Genomic DNA, 24,783 nt, shown 5'->3' on the forward strand with positions numbered 1-24,783 from the left:
CAGTTTGGGGGTGCCCGTGTGTGACGGTGCCGGGGGTGGGGGGAAGGGGCTGGGACCCCCGCCCCTCGGGGTGGTGACAGGAGGGGGTGACAGGACGGGCTGGGGGTGGGGAGGGCGGCGGGTCCCTCCGTGTCCCCCGGGTGTCCCCCGCGGTGTCCGGGGGGCTGTGGGCGGGGAGGGGGCGCAGGGGGTCGCCCCGCTCAGCTGCGCCGCTGCTCCTGATCCTTTTTCTGGTGTTTGTCGCGCTGTTTCTCCGCCCTGCGCTCCCGCTCGGCCGCCAGGCTCAGCTCCTTGAGCCGCCGCTTCAGCACCGCGCGGTCCTGCGAGCTGCCCACGCCCAGCGCCTGCGGACACGGCCCGGAGCTGCCCCCGAGCCCCCCGAGTCCCCCCGGAGCTGCCCCCGGCCCCCGAGCCCCCCGAGCCCCCCGAGACCCCCGGAGCTGCCCCCGAGCCCCCCCGGAGCTGCCCCCGAGCCCCCCCGAGCCCCCCGCCCCCACAGCGCATCCCTGGGGGTCCCCTGGGATCGCCCTTTGGGGTACCCCCCGCCCCATGGAGCGGCCGGCTCGGCCAGCGGGATTTGGACACTCATGGAACCAACTTTTGGGGTGCCCCGAACCCCCCAGCCCTTCCTCTCTCATGGAACCCCCCTTGAGGGTACCCCGAACCCCCCAGACCTTCCTACCCCCCTTAGGAGCACCCTGAACCTCTCCCCCTCCATCTTCGGGGTCCCTGGAGCACCCCGAACCTCCCCCACTCCGTTTTTGGGGTCCCCGGAGCCCCCCGGCCCGCACCTTGAGCTTGGCGCCGTCCAGCAGCAGCAGGCTTGGCCCGTCCACGCCGCGCTCGCAGAAGCCGCGCTCGTAGCGCTGCAAGCCCAGGCTCCGCAGCCACTCGCCCACCTGCCCGCACGTCCAGCCCGCGGCCGCGCCCGGCGGCTCCTCCAGCAGCTGCGCACGGGTGGGGGCTCAGCCGGGGGTCCCCGGAGCTGGGGGGACTCCCCCGTGCCCCCCTGGCCGCGCTCACCTCGTCCGAGGACTGGGACAGGGTGTGGTAGCGGTACGAGCACCTGGGGGGTCCCGGCGGGCGGGGGCTGGCGCTGGACGGGGGCGAGTCCTCGCTCAGCGTCGAGTCCTGGGCAGCGGGAGGGGGGGACAGGGCTGGGGCCACGGCGGGGCCAACCCAGAGCCCCCCAGAGACACCCCAAAACCACCCCACAGCCCCAGAGCCACCCCACAGCCCCACAGTGACACCCCACAGCCCCACAGTGACACCCCAAAGCCACACAGCCACCCCAGAGCCACCCCACAGCCCCACAGTGACACCCCAAAGCCACACAGCCACCCCAGAGCCACCCCAAAGCCCCACAGTGACACCCCAAAGCCACACAGTGACATCCCACAGCCCCACAGTGACACCCCAAAGCCACACAGCCACCCCAGAGCCACCCCACAGCCCCCAGCTGGGCTGCCAGACCCCTCAGAGCATTGATCCCCCTAAAACCACCCAACCCTGCCCCGCCCCGGTACCTGTTTTGGCTCCGCAGGGCTTTGACACCCCCACAAAGCCACCCTGACCCTCTGAGGCTTTGTCCCCTGTCCCCGGAGCTGGTGTCACCTGCCGGGCGCTCACCTGGGAGGCGGATTTGGCGGGGCTGAGCCGCTCGTGCCGGGGGGATCCCGCGGGGGACGCGGGGCCGGGGGAGCCGGAGCCCCTGGAGCTGTCCGAGAACCACGAGAAGGGCAGGAACGGGGACCCCGAGGGGCGGCCGGGCCCCTCCGCCGCCTCCCTGGGGACAGGGCGGTGTCAGGGGCTGTCCCCGGTTGTCCCCAGGGTGTCCCCACAGCGTCCCTCACCTGCTGCCCATGGACAGGCGGCTGCTGCTCTTCTCCTTGCGGCTCTTCCCAGAGGATGCCCGGCGCAGGGTCACCCTGGGGACAGCGGTGGTGACCTGAAGGTTGTGGCACCAGGACTCCCCAATCCGTCCGTCCGTCCGTCCGTCCATCCATCCATCCATCCATCCATCCATTCCCCGAATCTATTTTCCCATCCATTGCATTTCTCCATCCCTTCACCCATGCCCACAGCCCTCTGTCCCTCTGTCCCTCTGCCCCCATCCCCCTGTCCCCCTCCCCACCTCTCCTCCCCCCGCCCAGGCCGGGCTCTCACCCCAAATCCAAGAACCTCCTCCGTGTTTTCTTATCGAGCCCCGCGGTGGGGCTGGCGGGCTCGGGGGGGCTCGTGTCCCGGCTGTCATCTGCGGGGTGGCACGGGGCTGTCACCCCCTGTCCCCCCGGGCGTCCCCAGGGGGCTCGGGGGTGGGTCTCACCTTGGCTGTGCTGCCGGGGCCGGGGGTCGCGGCGGGCGAGGCGGGGGGAGCTGTCGGAGCTGGGGCAGGATTGGGGTGCGGGGGGCCCCGACAGCTCCTCCTGGGACGGGGTGTGGGTGAGGGGCCGGTAGCGGCTGAGCGGGGGCGCGGGGGCCGGGGGGTCCCCCAGACCCGGCCGGGCCACCCCCGGCTCGAAGGAGAAGCCGTCGGTGCGGGAGAAGGGCGAGGGGGTCGGGGGGCTGCCCTCGCCCTCAGTGCCCTGCGGGGACGCGGGCGGGGGGCTCAGACCCCTGCAGCCCCCCGGGGTTGTGCCCTAGACCCCCTTCCCTGTCCCCAAACATGACATCCTCATCCTTGGTGTCCCCAGTCCCTGTGACACCCCCAGCCCTGAAATCCCTCCAATGCCATCCTCAGTGACCTCAATCCCTGTGACACCCCAGCCCTGAAATCCCCCAGCGCCCTCCCCGGTGTCCCCGGTGTCCCCGGTGCCCCCGGTGCCCCCGGTGTCCCCGGTGTCCCCAGTGTCTCCAGTGTCCCCGAAGTCCCCGGTGTCCCCGTTGTCCCCGGTGTCCCCAGTGTCCCCGGTGTCCCCGAAGTCCCCGGTGTCCCCGGTGTCCCCGGTGTCCCCAGTGTCCCCGGTGTCCCCGGTGTCCCCAGTGTCCCCAGTGTCCCCGGTGTCCCCGGTGTCCCCAGTGTCCCCAGTGTCCCCAGTGTCCCCGGTGTCCCCGGTGTCCCAGGTGCCCGCACTGTCCCCGGTGTCCCCGGTGTCCCCAGTGTCCCCGGTGTCCCCGGTGTCCCCGGTGTCCCAGGTGCCCGCACTGTCCCAGTGTCCCCGGTGTCCCCGGGTCTCACCGCGCCCTCGGGCCCCTCGTCGCCCTCGGCGGAGCTGGCGCTGTCGCGCAGGCGGGAGCGCGCGGGCCGCTGGCGGGCCAGGAGCCGGGCGCGCGCCTTGTGCAGGCTGCTGTCCAGGCGCGGCGTCTCTGGAACCACAGCGGTAAAATCTGGGAGTGACAGAGACCCCGGGGCGCCGGGACGGACAGACGGACACACGGACAGCGGGGGGGATGGGCAGGGAGAGAGCGGGAACGGCGGGGGAGAGGGATGGACGGACGGACGGACGGGTGGATGGATGGATGGATGGACGGACGGACAGGAGATGGAGGAGGGATGAGCAGCAAGAAAGGGACAGGGAAGCGTTGGAGGCAGGTGGACAGACAGGGAAGGCCAGCCCAGTGCAGAGGGGACAGAGGGACAGAGGGACAGAGGGACAGTCAAAGGCAGGTGGGCGGTCCCAGGACAGGAGGGGCACAAGGAGAGCGGAGCATTGGGGACATGGATGGGGCACCCCGGCGGGGCGGGACAGGGGACAGGGGGACAGAGAGAAGAGTTCAGAGGAGCCCCCATGGGGACAGAGGCGTGGGGTGACCCTGAGCAGAGTGTCCCTGTCACCCAGGAGGGACACGCTTTGCCCAGGTCCCACTGGGATCCCCCCACTGTCCCCCCTGTACCCCAACCCCACCCCAGGGCTCTGGGCTCTGCCCCAGGTCCCCATCACCCCCATTCCCGTGTGCCCGGAACGCGTCTCCAGGTCTTTGTCACCCCCACACCCCCCTGTGTGTCCCCGTGTCCCCGTGTCCCTTCCCCACAACCTCCCCGTGTCCCCAAGCCCAGATCGGGGTTCCCCCCAACACAGGGGGACACTGAGGGTGGGTGGGGACCCCCGGGTGGCTCTGCACCCCCAGGAACGCACCAAAAACCTCGTCCGTGTCCTGCAGCCTGGAGACCGACATGGTGGGACAGAGCTGGGGGCGCAGGGGACACTCAGGGGGGAGGGCTCAGCCCCTCTGTGCCCCCCGGTGCCCCCGGTGAGGGGGGCTGGGCACCCTCTCTGCAGCGCGGCTGGGAAGGGGTTAAAACCTCCCCCCACGGTGGTCGGGAGGTCTCGGGGGGCGGCGGGGGCTCCTCGGGCCTTGGCAGCATCGGGGGGGAGGGGGACAACCGGGACCGGCGGGGACAGGACCGGGAATGATGGACTGGGAATGATGGACCGGGAATTCCGAACCGGGAATGATGGATCGGGAATTCTGATCAGGATCAAGCTGTACCGGGAATATCCAACCGGGGGGATGGGGCTGTACCGGGGGAGGGGCAGCTCCGGGAACGAACCGAGAATGAACCGGGAATGGACCGGGAATGGACCGGGAATGGACCGGGAATGGATCGGGAATGGATCGGGGCTGGGGCTGTACCGGGGCTGTACCGGGGGCTGTGGCTGTACCGGGGTCTGTACCGGGGCTGGGGCTGTACCGGGGGCTGTACCGGGGCTGTACCGGGGCTGTACCGGGGGCTGTGGCTGTACCGGGGGCTGTACCGGGGCTGTACCGGGGCTGTACCGGGGCTGGGGCTGTACCGGGGCTGTACCGGGGCTGTGGCTGTACCGGGGCTGTACCGGGGGATGGGGCTGTACCGGGGCTGTACCGGGGCTGTACCGGGGGCTGGGGCTGTACCGGGGGCTGTACCGGGGGCTGTACCGGGGGCTGTACCGGGGGATGGGGCTGTACCGGGGCTGTACCGGGGCTGTACCGGGGGCTGGGGCTGTACCGGGGGCTGTACCGGGGGCTGTACCGGGGCTGTACCGGGGCTGTACCGGGGATAGGGCTTGTACCGGGGGCTGTACCGGGGCTGTACCGGGGGATGGGGCTGTACCGGAGCTGTACCGGGGGCTGTACCGGAGCTGTACCGGGGGCTGGGGCTGTACCGGGGCTGTACCGGGGGCTGTACCAGGGCTGTACCGGGGGCTGGGGCTGTACCGGAGCTGTACCGGGGGCTGTACCGGGGCTGTACCGGGGGATGGGGCTGTACCGGGGGATAGGGCTGTACCGGGGGCTGTACCGGGGGCTGTACCGGGGCTGTACCGGGGGCTGTACCGGGGCTGTACCGGGGGCTGGGGCTTGTACCGGGGGAGGGGGCTGTACCGGAGCTGTACCGGGGGCTGTACCGGGGCTGTACCGGGGGATGGGGGCTGTACCGGGGGATGGGGCTGTACCGGGGGTTGTACCGGGGCTGTACCGGGGGATGGGGCTGTACCGGGGGCTGTACCGGAGCTGTACCGGGGCTGGGGCTTGTACCGGGGGATGGGGCTGTACCGGGGGCTGTACCGGGGGCTGTAACGGGGCTGTTACCGGGGGATGGGGCTGTACCGGGGGCTGTACCGGGGGCTGTACCGGGGGATGGGGCTGTACCGGGGCTGTACCGGGGGATGGGGCTGTACCGGGGGCTGTACCGGAGCTGTACCGGGGGCTGGGGCTGTACCGGGGGATGGGGCTGTACCGGGGGCTGTACCGGGGGCTGTACCGGGGCTGTACCGGGGGATGGGGCTGTACCGGGGGCTGTACCGGGGGCTGTACCGGGGGATGGGGCTGTACCGGGGCTGTACCGGGGGCTGGGGCTGTACCGGGGCCACTGGCCGAGGGTGACGCCCTGCCCGTTCCCCCCCTCATCCCGACTCACCCGCGCTCCTCGGGCATCCTGATCGGCCCCGGTCTCCTCCCGCCGAGCCGGGCCGAGCCGAACCGGGCCGAGCCGAGCCGGGCCGAGCCGAACCGAGCCGAGCCGAGCCGGGCCGGGCCGGGCCGCCCCGCCGGGCCGGGGGCCGCGGGGGGACACAGGAACCCGGAAACGGCGGGGGCGGCGGGGGCGGGGTCTGCCCCGCCCGGAGCGAACCGGGGCCGAGCGGACACGGGGGGACACGGGGGGGACACGGGGGGACACGGGGGGGACACGGGGGGACACCGGGACAATGGCACGGACAGCGCCGGGGGCGGCGGGGACAGCGGGCACCGAGCGACACGCGCGGTGCTGAAGGGACAGCGACCGGCGGCGGCAGCGCGCGCCACGGAGACCCCACCCCCAGCAGAGACCCCCGATCGTCCCCAGTGCCCCCCACCCCCAGCAGAGACCCCCGATCGTCCCCAGTGCCCCCCACCCCCAGTGGAGACCCCCGATCGTCCCCAGTGTCCCCCACCCCCACCAGTGTCACCCACTGTCCCCCAGTCCCCCCCCATCCCCCCCAGTGCCCCCCACCCCTCCCCACTCCTTTCCGCGACCCCCTCCACATCCCCCCCACCCTCCCCAGCCCCTCCCAGTCCCCCCAGTTCCCCCCGGCCCATCCGCCGGCAGAAGGAGGCGGGGGGGGGAGGCCGAGGCGGCGTTTTTTGGGGGGGGGCGGCGTTTTTTGGGGGTGCGAGAGCGGAGCGGTGCGTACATAGGTACATTATATATAGTATATACACCCACAGGTACACGTGTGAGATTAAATAACCCCGGCCCCCCCCGGGGCTCCCCGACACCCCCCCGTTAAATATCCCCCCCCCCCCCCCCCGAGCGGCTCCAATCCAGTCGGACCCCCCCCCCCCGCCCCCTCCCCCAGCCCACGCGTTCCCCTCCCCTCCCCCGCCTCCCCCTCTCCCAGTTTAACCAGCTCTGGCTCCCAGTTGCCCCCACATCCAGTTACTGTCGGAGACTCGGCGGCGGGGGGGGCAGAATAGAAATGAAAAATAACGGGGGGACCCCCCCCACCCCGGGCCGGCTGGGGGTGGCCGGAATTTGGGGAGGGGGTGTCCCAGCCCCAGAGAAATGCTGTGATTTTTTTTTTTTGGGGGGGGGGGGTTCCCAGCCCCAGAGAAATGCTGTGATTTTTGGGGGGGGGGTTATTTACAGGTGAGAGGGTGGGAGCATCGCCCCCACCCCAGAGGGGACCCCCGTGTGTGCCCCCCACTCGGCCAGGGAAGGCGAAAGCCCCGGGCTCGGTGTGGGGGGGGCGTTGGCGGGGTGGGGGGCACAGGCAGCCCCCCCATTCCTGGGGGAGGGGGGCAATGGGGTTGGGCTCCCCCATCCCCTGCGGGGGTTGGCAAAGGCTCAGGGGTCCCCGCGCCCGGCGATGGTGGCACTGAGAGGGAAGGGGGGACATTTGGGGTGTCCCCCCGCTTGGCGATGGTCCCGGGGTCTCCTCGATGTGGATTTTGGGGGGGCAGAGTCCAGCGGGCCCCCCCGGCGTGCTCCAGTCAGTCCCAAAAGCAGGAGCTGGGTCTGGGGGGGCTCCCAGTGTCCCCCCCCAGCTGGCTCAGATTTGGGGTGCGGGGGGGGACATTGTCCTGTGTCCCCCCCCTCAGAGTCCAACCAGCAGTGGGGGGGGGGGGGGCTGGGGGGGGGGGGGGGGGGCCTGGGGGGCCGCGCCCCCTCCCCCGGGTCCATCACGTCACCACGAGACTCACACTGGACACAGACACGAACGCGGGGTGACCCCCCCGCCCCCCCCCCGCTGTCTGTGCCCCCTGGGGGGGTGGGGGGCACCAGGAGGCCTTGGCGGGGTCTGGCCCCCTCCCCACTGGGGCAGGGCTGGGCAGGGGAGGGGGCGGGGCGGGGTGGGGAGGGGGAGGGGAGGCCCCCCCGGGCCGGAATCGCTGCGGGTTGAGGGTTGGTTTAGGTCGGGTTGGAATTTTTCAAGGTCTGCAGCTTGGCCTCCAGTTCGGAGATCTGAAAAACAGCAAAGGGGACAGGTCTGAGCGGGGGGACACGGGGGGGACACAAAAAAAACACGGGGGGACACGGGGGGACACCGGGGACACGGGGGGGGACACGGGGGGACACGGGGGGACACGGGGACACTGTGGGGACACGGGGGGACACGGGGGACATGGGGGGACACGGGGGGACACGGGGGGACACGGGGGGGACATGGGGGACACTGGGGACACGGGGGGACACGGGGGGACATGGGGGACACTGGGGACACGGGGGGACATGGAGGCGGACACGGCAGGGGGGACACGGGGGGCACGACACGGGGGGGACACAGATGTGACTGAGGAGACACAGGGGAGACACGGGGGGACCCACGGGGGCACAGGAGTGACTGAGGGACAAATGGGGGACACGGGGGGCACGACACGGGGGGGACACAGATGTGACTGAGGGGACACAGGGGGGGGACACACGGGGGGCACAGGAGTGACTGAAGGGACAAATGGGGGACACGGGGGTGACTGGGGACACACACGGGGGGCACTGGGATGGGCTGGGATGGGGAGGGGGCTGCAGGCAGCACTGGGTGAGTCTCTGGGATGCCAGGGGACATTCTGGGGGGGTGGCTGGGGTGGGGGGGCTGTGCTGGGTGTTGGGGGCCTCCCCGCTGTGCCCTGGTGCCTCCTGACCCCCTGGGGGATCCTCTGACCACGGGGGATGCTGTGGGGATCCTTTGGGATCCCCTGATCCCGGGAGATCCTTTTGGATCTAGTGAGCCCAGACAGGATCATTTGGGATCATTTGATCCCATGGGATCCTTTGGGATCCCCTGATCCCAGGAGATCCTTTGGGATCTGGTGACCCCAGACAGGATCTTTTTGGGATCCTTTGATCCTGTGGAATCCTGTGGGATCCTTTGGGATCCACTGTGCCCCACATGGCCCTGGCCTCACAGCAGGGCTGGCTCAGGATCCACGGGGCCCTTTGGGGGATCCAGCATGACCAGCATGGGATCCCAGGGGGATCCTGGCACCGATCACCAGGATCAGGGTGGGACCAGACCCCGTGCCTGGCACTGATCACCGGGGTCAGGGTGGGAGCAGACCCCGTGCCTGGCACTGATCACCAGGATCAGGGTGGATCCTGGCACTGATCACCAGGGTCAGGGTGGATCCCGGCACCCATCACCGGATCCCGGCAGATCCCACACACAGCCAGGATCCGCTGCCCACGCAGATTCTCTCTCTCCTTTAGGGGATGCCAGGCCCAGAGCAGCACCCGGGGCAGATCCCGAGCAGATCCCGAGCAGGGTCCAGCAGGAGCAGATCCCCCACGATCCAGCGTGGGCTCAGTCCGGAGGGAGAACTGTGGAGCTGCGGGTGCCAGTGGGGTCTGGCACAGCTCCGGGGTCTGGCAGAGCTCTGGGTGCCCATTGGGGTCTGGCAGGTGCCCAGCAGGGTCCGGTGGCCGAGCAGGTCCCGGGATCCATCGCTGGCACAGCAGGAGCGGCGTCGGGGCCGTGTCGGGGCCGTGTCGGGGCCGTGTCGGGGCCGTGTCGGGCCGGGGGCAGCGGGGGCAGCGGGGGCAGGGTCAGGGACACGCCGCGTCCCGGCGCCCCCTGCCCACCTTCTCCTGCAGCTGCTCCATCTCCTCCTTGTGCGCCAGCTCCGACTCCTCCAGCACTCGCCGCTGCGCCGTCTCCTTCTTGAGGAACTCGATCTCCCTGCGGGACACGCGGGGGAGCGTGAGCCCCGGACTGGGACAGCGGGGGACAGCGGGGGACAGCGGGGGACAGCAGGGGACAGCAGGGACACGGGAGCTGCCCTCACTTCTGCTGGTACTCCTTGATGAGCCTCTTGGCCTTGCTGTACTTGCGCTCCAGGGTCTGGTACTGGGCCTGGGTCTCCTTGAGGTGCTCGTCCACGGCCTGGCACAGGTTCTGCGCCTCCATCCAGTATCCCTCCAGCTTCTCCATGCGCTCCTTGTTCTCCTCCACGCTCTGCTCCAGCTGTGCCTTCTCGGCCCTCCAGCGAGCCTTCTCCTGCTCCAGGCTCTGCAGCTGGGGACAGCGGGGTCACGGGGGACAGCAGGGTCACAGGGGGACAGCGGGGTCACGGGGGACAGCGGGGTCACGGCGGGACAGCGGGGTCACAGGGGGCAGCGGGATCACGGGGGGACAGTGGGGTCATGGGGGACAGCGGGGTCACGGGGGACAGCGGGGTCACGGGGGACAGCGGGGTCACGGGGGGACAGCGGGGTCACGGGGGGCAGCGGGGTCACAGGGGACAGCGGGGTCACGGGGGAACAGCAGGGTCACGGGGGGACAGCGGGGTCACAGGGGACAGTGGGGTCACGGGGGGACAGCGGGGTCACAGGGGACAGTGGGGTCACAGGGGACAGCGGGGTCATGGGGGGACAGCGGGGTCACGGGGGGCAGGGGTGGGATATGGGACATGGGACAGGGGACAGAGGGGTCACCACGGGGGGCATCCAGGGGTAGGACATGGGACAGCCAGGGAACAGGGAAGGGACATGGCACAGGCAGGTGGCAGGGATGGCAGTGACATGGCACAGGCAGGTGGCACACAGGACATGGCACAGGCAGGTGGCAGGGATGGCAGTGACATGGCACAGGCAGGTGACTGGGATGGCAGTGACATGGCACAGACAGGTGGCACGCAGGCTGTGGCAGCACATGGGGTGGCACGTGCAGGGCAGCTGCAGAAGGGACATCCAGGGTGCCAGCACAGCTGCCAGGGTGTCCCCCCGCCCCCAGCCCAGCCAGGACCCCCCCTCACCTTCCTCTTGAGCTGCTGGATCTCAGCCTCGGTCACGGCGTGCTTGATCTGGAGCTGCGGGAGAGCCGGGGTGGGCACGGGGGGGACACGGGGGGGACACGGGGGGGCATGGGGGGACACAGCCCCCAGCCCCAGCCCCAGCCCCTCCTCACCTCCTTGAACTTGTGCACCAGCTTCTCGGGGTCCATCTCCACGGGGGACAGCGCGTCCTCGTTCTCGGCCAGCTCGAACACCTCGATGGCCATGTCCCCCCCCGGGAACATGGGGCTCATCTCCTCCTCCTCGTCCGTGGCGTATTCCCCGGTCTGCGGCGGGACAGCACGGGGCTGGCACCTGGGGGCCGGGCTGTGCCACCCCCGGGATGTGTCCCCTGCTGTGCCTGGCTGTGCCACCCCCGGGCCGTGTCCCCTGCTGTGCCACCCCCGGGCCCGTGTCCCCTGCTGTGCCACCCCCGGGCCGTGTCCCCTGCTGTGCCTGGCTGTGCCACCCCCGGGCCGTGTCCCCTGCTGTGCCACCCCCGGGCCCGTGCCCACTGGCAGTCCCTGGCTGTCCCCTGGTGCCCTGGCTGTCCCCTCACCTCCTCATCCTCCTCGGTGTACTGGCTGTAGCGCTGCTCCATCATCTCTCGCTGCCACCGCTCCTGCTCCAGCGTCTGCTGGATCAGCTGCGCCACCTCGCTCTGCTCGCCCGGCTTCTCGCGGCCGATCAGGAACCTGGGGGGGCCCGGGTCAGGGGGACAGGGGGGCACTGGGGGCACCCAGGGTCAGGGGGGACTGGGGACACTGGGGGCACCCAGGGGACACAGCCAGGGAGACATTGAGGGGACACAACCAGGGGTTAGAGGCAGGGAACAGGCAGAGGATACCCGGGGGACATCCAGGGGACATTGAGGGGACACCCAGAGGACACTCAGGGGACATTGAGGGGACACTCTCCTGGGAGCAGCAGGTTCAGGGGGTGCTGTGGGGGCAGCGGGTGAGTGGGGAGCATTTGGGGCACATTTTGGGGACGGGTGGGTCACTCTGGGCACGGGGGCTCAGCAGGGACTGGGGGGCTCCCACCCCCCTCGTACCGGACACGGCCCTTGGTGTTCCTGAGCACGGAGGCGGCGAAGCTCTGAGTGACCCCCACCAGGCTGGTGCCATCCACCTCCACGATCAGGTCGTTCACCTGGATCCTGGGGACAAGGCGGGGTCACAGGGCGGGCACACCTGGGCACCTGGGGCACCTGAGCAGCTGGGGCACCTGGGGCACACCTGGGGCATCTGGCACACCTGAGCAGCCGGGGCAGCTGGGGCACCTGGGGCAGCTGGGGCACACCTGGGGCACTTGGCACACCTGGGCACCTGGGGCACCTGCCACACCTGGGGCACCTGGGGCACCTGGCACACCTGGGGCACCTGGGGCACACCTGGGGCATCTGCCACACCTGGGCACCTGGGGCATCTGGGGCATCTGGGGCACTTGGCACACCTGGGGCACACCTGGACACCTGGGGCACCTGAGCAGCTGGGGCACCTGGGGCACCTGGGGCACCTGGCACACCTGGGCACCTGGGGCACCTGGGCACACCTGGGCACCTGGGGCACCTGGGGCACCTGGGGCACCTGGCACATCTGGGCACCTGGAGCACTTGCCACACCTGGGGCACCTGGGGCACCTGGGGCAGCTGGGGCACCTGGGGCACACCTGGGGCACCTGGCACACCTGGGCACCTGGGGCAGCTGGGGCACCTGGGGCAGCTGGGGCACCTGGCACACCTGGTACACCTGGGGCACTTGCCACACCTGGGGCACCTGGGGCACCTGGCACACCTGGGCAGCTGGGGCACACCTGGGGCATCTGCCACACCTGGGGCACTGAAAGTGCCTCTGTCCTCCTCAGCCCTTCCAGCCTCTCCCCACTCATACCTCCCCCTCGCCCCCCTCCCCGCCTCTCCCAGCTGTATTTACCCCCTCCCCGCTGTATTTACCCCCTCCCAGCTGTATTTACCCCCTCCCCGCTGTATTTACCCTACCCCCTCCCCGTATTTACCCCCTCCCCGTACCTGCCGTCCCGGTGCGCCGCCCCTCCCTCGGTCACGGTCTTGACGAAGATCCCGAGTTTCTCCAGGCCCATGTCGGCCCCCGCTCCCATCCCGATGATGCTGATCCCGAGCCCCTCCGAGTCTGGGGGGACACGCGGCCGTGTCGGGGGGTGGCACCGCCCGGGGGGGGTGGGGTTTGGGGGGCGGGGGGCGGGACCCACCTTTCTCCAGCTCCACGGGGAACAGGTCGAGCCTCTCCACCCGTTTCTCCAGCTCGTACTCGGCCGATGCCGCCATGGGATCCACGTCCTCATTGCGGCGATCGTAATCCTCGTTGGAGTAAGTGCTGAACACCTGGGGGGCACAGGAACCCCAAATTGGGGGGCAGGATGAAGGGGGAGGGGGCAGAGAGGGCAGAGAGCGGGAGCATGGAGGGGAGGGAACAGGGAAGGGAAGGGAAGGGAAGGGAAGGGAAGGAGGAAGGGAAGGGAAGGGAAGGGAAGGGAAGGGAAGGGAAGGGAAGGGAAGGGAAGGGAAGGGAAGGGAAGGGAAGGGAAGGGAAGGGAAGGGAAGGGAAGGGAAGGGAAGGGAAGGGAAGGGAAGGGAAGGGAAGGAAGGGAAGGGAAGGGAAGGGAAGGGAAGGGAAGGGAAGGGAAGGGAAGGGAAGGGAAGGGAAGGGAAGGGAAGGGAAGGGAAGGGAAGGGAAGGGAAGGGAAGGGAAGGGAAGGGAAGGGAAGGGAAGGGAAGGGAAGGGAAGGGAAGGGAAGGGAAGGGAAGGGAAGGGAAGGGAAGGGGAAAAAGGAAAAAGGAAAGGAAGAGGAAAAAGGAAAAAGGGAAAAGGAAAGGAAGAGGAAATGAAGGATAAACAGAAAGATGGGGCACCTCAAAGCCCCTGGGCACCCCTAAACCCTCCCTGGCAGGGCCGGGATGCGCCCCCAGGCCGCTGTGCCCGGGCTGGTGCCACCCCTGCCCTCGGGGGCTGTCGGGGAGGGGCTGCCCGGGGCTGGCAGATGTCCCTGGAGGGGCCCCGGCCCCCGGGAGCGGCGGGATTAGGGATGACACACGGGATAAAGCCTGGCCACAAAGGGAATTAGGGCTGAGTGTCCGGGGACAAAGGCTGGTGACACTCAGGGACGGGCAGGACCCCCCCGAGTGGCACCCGGGGGCGACAGGGCACACATCATCGTGTGCTGTGCCCCCCACCCTGTCCCTGGCTCTTGGGGGGGGGTCAGGATCTGTGGGGGGCCTGGAATGTGCCCCCAGTGCTGGGCTGGGTGGGGGTCCCCAGTGTCACCCCCCCAGTGCGTTTGGGGGGCTCAGCATCTCCCAGGTGACTCTGAGCCCTGGTGTCACCCCACCCTCAGCTGAGAGGCTTTGGCTTGAGCAGAGCATCCTAAAAACCCCCAAAATCCCCAAAACCCCATCCACAGCGGGGACACCTCCCCCCGGGCCGGGCTGGCTGCACCCCCCGGGCCCGAGGCCACTTCAGTGTCCCCTGGCCTGTCCCCCGTCCCAGCTGGGGCCACCCACCCGCTCTGACTCAGAGCCAGAATTTAGGCCGGGTCTAAAAATAACGCGGCTCCGGCACAAAGCGAGCGCTGCTCCTGCGGCCGGGGGGATCCGGGCGGGAGGGGGCAGGGAACACCCCAAAATAGCGGCGCGGCCCCTTTATCCCCCTCCCCAAACCCCGGGGGACCCCAGGATCCCTGCGCTGCCGCCCACCCGGCCACGCTGCCGCGGCACTTCCCCTTCCTCCCCTCCTCCTCTTCCTCCCCTCCTCCTCTTCCTCCCCTTCCCGAAATCATCCTGGGCACCGCGTTGGGCACACGGGGGGCATGTCCCGTCCCCTGCCCCTCCCCCGGCCCCCTTGTCCCTTGTCCCCAGGGACCCCCGGGCTGGGAGGAGCCCAGGCTGGCCCAGCCCGGCCCCAGCGCCTCGCTCGGGGCTATTTCGGGCATCCCCACCCAAAATATGGAGCGGGTCTGGCCCGGCCTGGGCACGAGGCGGGGCTGGCCTGTCACAGGGGGCCCCAGTGTCACCTGTCCCCATCACACTGGTCCCAGTGCCACCTGTCCCCATCACAGCAGGTCCCAGTGTCACCTGTCCCCATCACACTGGTCCCAGTGCCACCTGTCCCCATCACAGCAGGTCCCAGTGTCACCTGTCCCCATCACACTGGTCCCAGTGTCACCTGTCCCCATCACAGCAGGTCCCAGTGTCACCTGTCCCCATCACACTGGTCCCAGTGTCACCTGTCCCCATCACAGCAGGTCCCAGTGTCACCTGTCCCCATCACACTGGTCCCAGTGTCACTTGTCCCCATCACACTGGTCCTAGTGTCACCTGTCCCCATCACCTGGGGGTCCAGGCATGGCGCTTCATTAAGCAGCTCATTAGCCAGGCCCAGGCCCTGCTTCCCCAGCACAGGGACAGGGATGGGGACAGGGACAAGGATGGAGACAGGGACAAGCCCTCAGTCCCTTTTTCTGTGCCTGCCAAGGATTTCGTGGGGGTCACATACCCCAGTCTGGGCTGCCCCTCACCTGGGGTGCCCCTGACCCTGCTGCCCCTCCCGTGCTGCCCTCCCTCCCTCCCTCCCCAGCCGCCCCCAGGCTCACCTGGATGGGGGCCGTGCTGAACTGGATCTTGCGGTTGGGGACGGGCTCCTCCTCCTCGGACAGCCCCGGGATCTCCACGCAGCCCGACTCGGGCTCGTACAGCCCTTCGGCCTCCTCCTCCTCCTCCAGCCCGCTGCCCCCCGAGTCCTCCCCGAGCCCGCTGTAGGCACTTATGTCCACCAGGTCCGCCTCGGAGAAATCCTCCTTCTTGGCCTCCTCGGAGCCATCGCCCTCCTCCGCCCGCTCGCCCTTGACGCCCTCCGAGCCCGCGGCCACCCCCGCGGCCCCGTCCGGCCGGGGGGCAGCGGCCGCCGGACCCTCGTCCCCCTTGGCCGCCTGGGGCTCGGGCAGCGCTTCGCCCGTCGCTTCCTCCTCCTCCTCCTCCTCCTCGCCCTCTCCGCTCTCCTCCACCTCCACGGGTTTGATCTTGCACACCTCCTGCACCCTGGGCGCCGCCGCCTCCTTCTCCGCCGGCCGCCCGCTCTTCCCCGCCGCCTTCTCCTCGTCCTGCGGCCGCGCCCGGGCCGGGCTGGCGCGACCCTCGCCGGGGCGAGCGGCCTCGGCGCCGGGCGCGAACACTCGGGGTCTCTTGGCCACCGCCTTGGCTTGGAGCGGCGCGGCCGCCCTGCCCTGCGCCTTGTGCAGGTTGTTCCTCAGGTCGGCCTTCTCGAAGACGGCGCTCAGCTGGCTCACGGTGGGCGACACGGCGTCCGCCTCCAGCTTGTCCAGAGACTCGGTGCTGCCGTTGAAGCGCACCACCACGTCCAGCTTGCGGTCCTGGAAGCCGGCGCGCTCCTTGCGCAGCAGCAGCTTGGTGCTGCTGGCTTTCTCCTGCGGGCTCCTCTCGAAGATCTTGCGGGTCTCCTGCAGCTTGGAGAAGGGTTTGTCGGGCTTGGAGTCGAAGCGGCTGACGCGCTCCGAGACGCTGGTGCCCAGCTTGAGGAGGCTGCCCTGGTCCACGCCGTCGCCCAGGCTGCCGGCGCGGGGCAGCGACAGGCGCACCGGCTTCTCCTTGGCCTTGGCCAGGTCGCAGGCGCCCTCGGGGCCGGGCGCCGTCCCCATCTGCAGGAACATGTTCTTGATCCGATGCACGTTGGAGCCATACTTCTTCCCCCGGCTCTTCTTGCCGTCCTCGCCATCGGCCTCCTTTGTAGGAGCCAGGGCCTGGATGGTGGCCTCGTAGGCGTTCCGGTGCGGGGACGCGCTGCGCAGCCCCCCCCCGGCCCCCGCCGCGCCCCCGGCCGAGGGGGAGCCCCCGGCCCCGCCGGCCTCGGTCCTCAGCATGGTCCCGGTGCTCCCGGCTCCCGCATCGCTCGCCGCCGCTACCGCGCCATGGGCGGGGGGCTGTGCCGGGGCTCGGGGGGGGCTGTGCCGGGGGGCAGCGCTGCCCCGGCTCGGTCAGGCCATGGCCATCCCGCGGGGCCCCCCTTCTCCGCCGCGGCGCTTCTTCTTCCTTCCTGCTTCCCTTCCTTCCTCCTCCTCCTCCTCTTCCCCTTTCTGCGCGCCGGTGATGGAGCCGCCGCCGCCGCCGCCGCCGCCGCGCTCTGCCCGCCCCGCTGCCCGCAGAGCCCTCTGGGTCTGAGCAGCGCTGGCTCTTCCTCCCTTCCTCTTCCTCAGCCGCTCTTCGGCCTCAGCGCCGCCGCGGCCGCCGCAGCAGCAGCGCGGCCATGGGGACCCCCCTCCCCAAAACCCTGCGCTGCGCTCCGCTCCCCGCGCCCGCACCGGGGTCCCCTCCCTGCGGCGGGGCCCCCCCACCCCCGGCAGCGGCGCTGTGCAGTGTGGGACCCCCCCTCCCTCCCCATGGTGCCACCCCCTCGATCTGTCCCCGTGTGTCCCCCGCTTCTGTCCCCGCGTGTCCCCCCCCGGTTCTGTCCCCCTGTCCCCCTCCCCAGATCTGTCCCCATCTCTGCCCCCCTGTCCCCCTCCCCAGATCTGTCCCCATCTCTGCCCCCCTGTCCTCCTCCCCAGATCTGTCCCTGTGTGTTCCCCCAGCTCTGTCCCCATGTCCCTCCCCCCTCCCCAGTGCTGTCCCCATCTCTGTCCCCGTGTCCCCTCAGTCTCGTCCCTGAAACCCCCCAATTTTGTACCCGCCACCCTCATCCTGTCCCCACATTGTCCCCCATCCTTCCCTCACATCCCCCCGTTTGTCCCCATGTTCCTCATCCTGTCCCCGTGTCCCCTCCCAAGTTTGTACCCACTTCCCCTCGCTCTCCCCGTGTCCCCACATCCTGTCCCCATGTCCCCACATCCTGTCCCTGTGTCCCCCCCTCCAAGTTTGTACCCACATCCCCCCGCGTTCTCCCGTGTCCCCCCAGTTTGTCCCCACGTCCCCCCATCCTGTCCCTGTGTCCTTTCTGCCCCTGTCCCCGTGTCCCCCCCGCCCCTGTCCCTGTGTCCCCCCAGTTTTACCCACATGTCCCCGCCTCGGGGTGCCCCCCAGCACCCCGATTTCCTTCCTGCCCCCCCAGTCCCTGCTGGGGCTGCGGCACATCCCTGTCAGTGCCACTGGGTGGTGGCGGGAGGGGACAGTGTGACATGGGCCTGGACCGGGGGGGGACAGTGCAGCCCCCCCTTTCTGCCGGGGATATTTTGGGGGCGTTTTTTTGGGGATTTTTATCTTCCCACCGGGCACCTGAGGGCGGGGGGGGGGCACCTGAGACCTCGGAGGTCCCTGCTGTGCGGGGGGGGTGGGACGGGGACGGGGACAGGGGACACCCATGTCCCCAGCGGGGCAGCAGGACCCTGCAGCTGTGGGATTGTCCCCTCCCCGTGTCACCCAAGGCATCTCCGGCCCTTTGTGCGTGACGAGGCGTGACGCGACACGGGGGGCGGCCCCCCCACGACCACCCCTCCCCTCCCTTCCCCTCCCCTTCCGCCGCTGCCATCGCCCCCCCCCCCCCCCCTCGCATGTCCCTGTCGCTGTCACCCCGCGCTGTCCCGGCACACGCGTGTTCCCGTCTCGCTGGTGCCATCCCGGGGGTTCCTCGGCTGTCCCCAGCTGTCCCCAAATGCCCCGCCACAGCCACGCCGCTCCCCCTGAGTGGGGGCGCTGGGACAAACCCGCCCTGGGGACACCCCAGGGTCCCTCGGCAGCCGCGAGCTCGGTGTCCCGGTGACAGGAGGTGGCCGTGGAGGGGTGTCCCCTGTGGGATCCCCCGAGGGCCCCCCCGGCCCCGCTGGTCCCGTCAATCAGCGCCGGCCCCGGCCCCGTTCCCTGAGCATGGAGGAACCCGCGCTGCTCCGGCCCTGGCTGCTGGCAGGCGAGTGACAGCCCTGTCACCTCCCGGGGGACACGGCCGCGCCTGGGGGACCCCCGGCAGGGAGGGGAGAGGGGGGACCCCGGAATGGGGGGGTTACAGGGGGTGGAAGTGGGAAAAGACAGGGGAGACGGGGCTGGGACGTGACAGAGCTAAAAAAAGCCACCGAGTGCCACCCTGGGACAGGCTGGGACAGCGAGTGGGACTCCTGTGCGACAGGGCCTTGTCCCCACGCCATCCTTGTCCCCTGCCCTGATCCCGTTCTGTCCCTGTCCCCATTCCTGTCCCTGTCCCCGTCCCCTCCCAAACCTCCTCCCGCTCTGCCTGGGGACAGTCTGCCCTGCGGGGACACCTGGCCCTGCGGGGACACCCGGCCCTGCGGGGACACCGCCCTGTCCCTGCCGGTGTCCCGGGGCTCTCTGGGCACCTGGGGCTTGTCCCGGGCTCTGTGGGCGCTGGGGACACTGAGGCAGGGAGGGGCCGCCTCCAGCCCTGGCTCCAGCCCCGTGTGTGGCCGCAGCGCTGGCCCTGGGGGTGGCCCTGGGGGTGGCCCGGGCCACTGTCCCCGAGCACCGCGTCCTGCCCGAGCTGCGCGTGCCCGCCGAGACCGGAACCATCTTCGTGCACGAGCTGGAGCGGGAGCCGTTCCTGGAGGCCTTTTCTGGCAGCGAGGATGATGATGGTGAGGGCCGGGATGGGGCAGGGGGATGGTGAAAGGGGGGGCACGGGGCAGGGCTCCCCGCCAGGATCACCCAGCTGGGCTGTCCGTCTGTCCGTCTGTCCGTCCATCTCTCCACCCCAGCACCACCCCGCTGCCCCGGGGGTCCCTCCAGTCCCCTCATTTTGGGGTCAGAGCTCAAAACGGGGAGCGGCGCCCCCAGGGACGATCGCGATTCCTTTGTGGGACGGTGCGGGGAGGGGGGGCACAGCCGCTGGTGCCTGTCCCCATCCCCCCACCCCCCCCGTGTGTTCCCGCAGCCCCCGTGACCTTCCGAGCCCACCTGCGGGACCACCCGGACCTGCCGCGGTGGCTGCGCTTTGCCCAGCGGGACCCGGGCCAGCCCGGCTACCTGTACGGGTGCCCGCTGGCCGCAGAGCTGGGCACCCACAGCATCCAGGTACGGCCCCCCGCCCCCCGCAGCTTTCGGGGTCACCCGGGCGTGTCCCCGCCCACCCCAGGTGTCCCCGTGTCCCCTCAGGTGCTGGCTTACAACCGCCGCACCTTCGCCACCGTGTCCCAGCGCCTCCTCATCATCGTCAGCCCCGCGCCAGGTGAGGTCCGCGCACCCCCAAACCGCGGGGTGACCCCGGGCTGTGCCGGGGGTGTCCCCATGTCCCCCCCGTGTCGCCGCAGGTGGGGAGGCGCCGTTCCAGGCCGAGTTCCTGGTGGGGAACAGGAACGTGGAGGAGCTGCTGCCCGAGGCGGCGCGGGAGATGTTCCTGCAGGGCTCGGCGGGGGTCTGGGGGCGCGGGGACCTGCACGTCATCAATGTCACCTCCGCCCTGCACCGCGGCGGCCGCGTCCCGCTGCCCATCGAGGGCCGCCGCGAGGGGTACGGGGGGCTGGGGGGGCTCCCGGGCACACTCTGGGCGCGTTTGGGGTCCCGACGTGAGGGGTGGGAGGGGGACACGTGGGGTCTCCTCACTGTGGGTGGTTTTGGGGTCCCCTGTCCGGGTGGGCTCCCACAGCCCCGTCTGACCCTCCTGGGTGGTTTTGGGGTCACCTGTCCCCAGGGTGTGCATCCAGGTGGGCTCCCACAGCCCCGTCTGACCCCGGGCGGTTTTGGGGTCCCCTCCGCAGGGTCTATGTCCAGGTGGGCTCCCACAGCCCCTTCTCGCCCTGCCTGGCCGCGGCCGTGTCCCCCCAGAGCCGCTCCCGCTGCCAGCGGGGGCAGCGCCCGCTCGCCTCCTGCTACGACACCTTCGCCCCCCACTTCTCCATCCGCTGGTGCAACCTCACCCTGGTGAGACCCCCAGAACCCCCCCAGAACCCCCCAGAACCCCCCAGAACACTCTGGAACTCCCCAGAGCCCCCTAGAACCCCTAGACCACCCCAGAGCCCCCCAGAGCCCTACTGAACCCTCCAGAGCCCTTAGAACCTTTCCAGAGCCCTCTCGACCTCAAAGACCCCCCATGATCTCCCCAGAGCCCCACTCCCAGAACCCACAGAACTTCCCAGAGCCCCCCAGAACTCCCCAGAACCCTTCAGAACCCCTCAGAACTCCTCAGAGTCCCCCAGAACCCCCCAGAACACTCTGGAATTTCCCAGAGCCCCCAGAACCCCCCAGAATTCCTCAGAATCCCCCAGAACCCCCCAGAACACCCTGGAACCCCCCCGCCGAGCCCTCTAGAACCCCTCAAAACCCCCCCAGAATCCTCACAATCCCCCAGCCCCTCCTCACGCCCCCTCCCCCAGCTGCAGGTCCGGCCCAGCCCCACCCCGCCGGGCCGGCGCTGGGGGTCGGGGGTCCTGGAGGAGGGGGGCGCTTTCGAGCCCCCCGGGGCGGGGGCTGCGGGCGCTGCTCCCCGCGTTCCTGCTGACGCTGCTGGTGCCGCTGGCCGCGGCCAGCGCTGCTCTGCGCGCTCCTGGCTCACCTCATGTGCTGCCGCCGGGAGGGCGTGTGAGTCTGGGGGACAGGGAGGGGCCCCCAACCCTGCCAGGGCACGGGGACCCCGGCCCGGTGTCCCCCGTGACCCACGCGGGTACCGAGCGCTTCTCACCGCAACTTTTTGGGGATTTTTCCCCTTTTTTTTCTGGTTTGTAGGGAAAAGCGGGACATGCAGACGTCTGAGTGAGTGCTGGGTGGATTCCGGGGGTGCTTTGGGGGCTGATTTTATGGGGGGACACCCGGGCAGGGTGGGGAGACCCCAAAGATGAGGGGCAGACCCCAGAAAGCACAGACAGACCCCAGTCATGGGGTTCAGCTCTCACATTTGGGGGGCAGACCCCAATGAAGAGCGAGAAGATCCCTGTGATGGGGAGCAGACCCCAATAGAGGGGAGCAGACCCCAATAGAGGGGAGCAGACCCTGATTTTGGGATGAAAATCCTAATTTTGGGGTGCAAGCCCTAAGGACGGCTGTGCTGACCTCAGTGACGGGATAGGAACCCAAATAACGGGATAGGAACCCCAATAGCAGGATAGGAACCCCAATATCGGGACAGGAACCCCAATATCGGGATAGAATGCCCAATATCGGCATAGGCACCCCAATATCGGGACAGGAACCCCAATATTGTGACAGGGACCCCAATATCGGGATAGGAACCCAGTATCGGGACAGGACCCCAATCGCGGGTCCCTGAGGGGGTGCTCCGGGCCCCGCAGCCTCCAGCTCGCCCACCACAGCTCCATCCTCGGGGACTCGCGCGAGCTGCGGCTGATGGCGCGGAGCCGGGACGTGCCGCGGCCGCTCTCCACGCTGCCCATGTTCAACGTGCGCACGGGCCAGCGCAGCGACCCCCTGGGCACCCTGCGCGACCCCCTGGGCACCCTGCGAGACCCCCTGGGCAACCTGCGCGACGGGGCCCGCGCCCCGCTGCTCCCGCAGTGAGGGGACAGCGGGGACATCGCGGGGACACCCCGGGACAGCCCCAGGACATCGCGGGGACACCCCGGGGACAGCCCCGGGATATCGCGGGGACACCGCGGGGGGACAGCCGTGTCCGGGTGTTTTTTTGGGGGGACAGAACCCCGGCGGCAGCAGGAGGAGTTTTTCTGCCCCGAGGATTTGGGGTGTCCCCGCTCCGGGGCGAGTTTTGGCGCATAAATCGAGTCCTGATGAACGAGGCGCTTTTTGGATTTATTTAAATAATTATTCAGAGAAATGTTTGGCGCTGCTCAGCCCCAAAACTCGCAGCGCCCCCACCCCCAGCGCTGCGGGAAGGGGACAAAGAGGGGGGGACAAAGTGGGGGACACGACCCCAGAGCCCCCCAAACCCCGTCCAGGCTCACCGCGGTGTCCGTGTGTCCGGCCGGATCCTCGCGCGTTCCCGCCGCTCCGCCCAGAGCCGAGCCCCCCCCCAGGACCCCTCCCCTCCCCGGGGCGCCCCTGGAAAGAAAGAGGCTCTTTGAGAGCCCCCCCGGCCCCCGGAAAGCGCGGGGGCCCCTCCGAACAAGGGCGGCCATTGATGAGCGGGGCAGGGGCGGCTCCGAGCGGGGCTGGGGGATGGGGGGGGTCCCGCGGTGGGGAGGGGGCGCAGAGTGGGCACAGCCCCCAGCAGTGAGGGGTACCCCCGCTCTGGACACACTCTGCCTCAGTTTTGGGGGTCTCTGTGCCCACCCCGCTCATCAATGATCCGTTTTTGGGGTCGCCCTGAGCTAAGCCCCCCCAGGCTGCCCTGGAGCTCCCCCCTCCCCATTTAGGGGTACACGCCCCCAAGCCCCTCTTCCTTGGGGTTCTGTGCGCCCCCAACCCATCCCAAATGCGAGTGGGACCCCCCCTTCCTTCCTCCTCCTCCTCGTGCGGGGCTGGGGGGCTGTGGGGGGAGGAGGGGGAGGAGGAAGAAGAGGAGGAGGAGGAGGAGGAGGAGGGAGCAGAGCACAGAACTCGCCGGGAGCAGAGCGGGATCGGCCGGGAGCAGAGCGCGATCGGGGAGCAGGAATTCCCAAAAACTCGCCCGCCCAGGACCCCCCGAGCCCCCCGAGAACGGCGCAGAGCAGCTCCGAGGTTGGTTGGATCATTTCACATGCCTTTATTTCAGCAGTCAGGAAAAAAAAAAAAATCCATTTCTAAAAAAAAAAAGTAGAGAGAGAGAGAGACAGAGAGAGAGAGAAAAGGAAGAAAAACCCCAAAACCACTTTAAAATATTAATTAATTAATAATTATTATAATACATTATACAGACTAGGTACAAAGCTGGAGCATCCACCGGGAGCTGGGCCCGGCAAAGGGAGTGGGTTCGTGCCCCTCCGTGCCCGGGGAGGATTTGGGGAGGGAGGGATGGATGGATGGATGGATGGATGGATGGATGGATGGATGGATGGATGGATGGATGGCTGGATGGATGGATGGATGGATGGATGGAGAAAAAGCTGCTGGAAGACGAGAGCGGAGCTGAAGTTCCACCTGCTCAACCTGGAAAATCGATTTATCCCCTTCTATCCCCCTTGGAATTTTGTGCCTCTTGCTTTGCGGGATTTTGGGGGTGAGGGGATGGTGGGGGAGGGGAGAATAGCACCTTTGGAAAATCCCGAGTGGAGCTGAGCAGCAAAAAAAAAAAAAAAAAAAAAAAAGAGGGAAATCAATCATAAAGTGAAGGGAATTAAACCAGAGCAAGCTGAGAGCTCTTTGGAGGTTGTAGCACCAGGAGGCCCCGGGCTTGGCTGTTCCGGGGCCAAAATTAAACAGAATATTTAAAATAATAATTAAAAAAAACAACAACAACAAAAAAACCAAAAACAGGATAAAAATCCTGAGGGAAAGAAACCTCCAAAGGAAAATCAAAATAAGAGAACAAAGAGAGAAAAAAAGGAGGGATTTGAGGGTTTATTGGAAATTAGCACCTTTGCTCTGAACCTGGCAGGAAAGTCCCGGCACGGCTGAAAAGCTCCCAACGAAGCTAAAAAATAATAAAAAAAAAGCCCAAAATTGGGGCTGAAAAAACGCTGAGGACACCCGAGAGCGGTGAGGTAGCCATCCGACAGGGCTGCAGCTGCTCCGCCGCTGGGCAGGGAATTGCTTTGCTGCCTGAATAAAAATAAAATCAACGACAACAACCAGCAGAACAACAAAAAAAAATAACAATAAAAAATAACCAGAAGGAAAGGAAACCGAGGAGAACTCAAAATCAGGATCAAAAATAAGGAGGAGAGGGGAGAGGAAGGGGGGGAAAGCAAATTATAGCCAGGAGTTCAGCATCTTCCTCACAGCAAAAATTAAAATTCCAATGAGATGCAGGAAGCGAAGGGGGGGTGGGTGGGGGTCCCGGGACCCCCGGGGGGCTGAGCTTTGCCATCTCCAGGCTGAGGAACGAGGGGGGCAAGCAAGCGAACCCACTTCCTGGTGATTTTGTTTGAAAAAAGTCATTTATTTAAGGTGTTTTTTTAATATATTTTGGGGTGTTGAATGCTGGTTTTTTTGGGGTTTTTTTGGGGGGGGGGGGGAGGGTTTTTGAGGTTTTTCTCTCAGGGAGTTGTTTTAGAGACGCTGGACAGAAACCGACACAAATTCCAAAAAAAAAAGTCCATGTGAAATTTTCTCCTTTTTTTTTTTTTTTTCGGCTGTTTTTTTTT

The 24,783-nt window shown here is 68.3% G+C and overlaps 3 protein-coding genes across 3 annotated transcripts; 1 reads left to right on the forward strand and 2 right to left on the reverse strand.

Moving 5' to 3' along the window:
* Window positions 1-200: 200 nt before the first annotated feature.
* Window positions 201-6,066, reverse strand: SAMD14 (sterile alpha motif domain containing 14; the record flags this gene model as incomplete). The annotated part of the gene is made up of 10 exons (XM_079327566.1): window positions 5,837-6,066; window positions 4,077-4,128; window positions 3,179-3,306; window positions 2,327-2,585; window positions 2,167-2,254; window positions 1,854-1,928; window positions 1,630-1,786; window positions 1,024-1,131; window positions 792-947; window positions 201-344 (listed from the first exon to the last, which is right to left on the reverse strand). The coding sequence occupies exons 2-10, from the start codon at window positions 4,114-4,116 to the stop codon at window positions 201-203; spliced, it is 1,155 nt and encodes a 384-aa protein (XP_079183692.1). The 5' UTR covers window positions 4,117-4,128; window positions 5,837-6,066.
* Window positions 6,067-7,734: 1,668 nt separating this feature from the next.
* On the reverse strand, window positions 7,735-16,716 carry PPP1R9B (protein phosphatase 1 regulatory subunit 9B). The gene is made up of 10 exons (XM_079328049.1): window positions 15,292-16,716; window positions 12,895-13,027; window positions 12,695-12,815; window positions 11,720-11,824; window positions 11,225-11,360; window positions 10,800-10,952; window positions 10,648-10,701; window positions 9,679-9,908; window positions 9,476-9,572; window positions 7,735-7,861 (listed from the first exon to the last, which is right to left on the reverse strand). The coding sequence occupies exons 1-10, from the start codon at window positions 16,573-16,575 to the stop codon at window positions 7,808-7,810; spliced, it is 2,367 nt and encodes a 788-aa protein (XP_079184175.1). The 5' UTR covers window positions 16,576-16,716; the 3' UTR covers window positions 7,735-7,807.
* Window positions 16,717-18,511: 1,795 nt separating this feature from the next.
* Window positions 18,512-22,130, forward strand: SGCA (sarcoglycan alpha; the record flags this gene model as incomplete). The annotated part of the gene is given in 11 exon segments (XM_079327806.1): window positions 18,512-18,551; window positions 19,018-19,230; window positions 19,527-19,666; window positions 19,748-19,820; window positions 19,903-20,101; window positions 20,350-20,512; window positions 20,965-21,056; window positions 21,058-21,115; window positions 21,117-21,169; window positions 21,314-21,340; window positions 21,877-22,130. Coding segments are annotated over 11 exon segments (1,284 nt in total). The 3' UTR covers window positions 22,103-22,130.
* Between the last annotated feature and the right edge of the window lie 2,653 nt (window positions 22,131-24,783).

Source organism: Erithacus rubecula (assembly GCF_903797595.1).
Source record: "Erithacus rubecula genome assembly, chromosome: 27".
Taxonomy (NCBI): Eukaryota; Metazoa; Chordata; class Aves; order Passeriformes; family Muscicapidae; genus Erithacus; species Erithacus rubecula.

Bases quoted from the DNA above. Each gene is read 5' to 3' on its own strand.
- PPP1R9B (XM_079328049.1), bottom strand. From the start codon at position 16,575: ATGCTGAGGACCGAGGCCGGCGGGGCCGGGGGCTCCCCCTCGGCCGGG. The intron at 9,909-10,647 runs GTGAGGGGGGGT...CGCTGTCCCCAG, and splicing joins TCCAGCAGCTCAAGAGGAAG to CTGCAGAGCCTGGAGCAGGA. The intron at 9,573-9,678 runs GTGAGGGCAGCT...CGTGTCCCGCAG, and splicing joins ATCAAGGAGTACCAGCAGAA to GGAGATCGAGTTCCTCAAGA.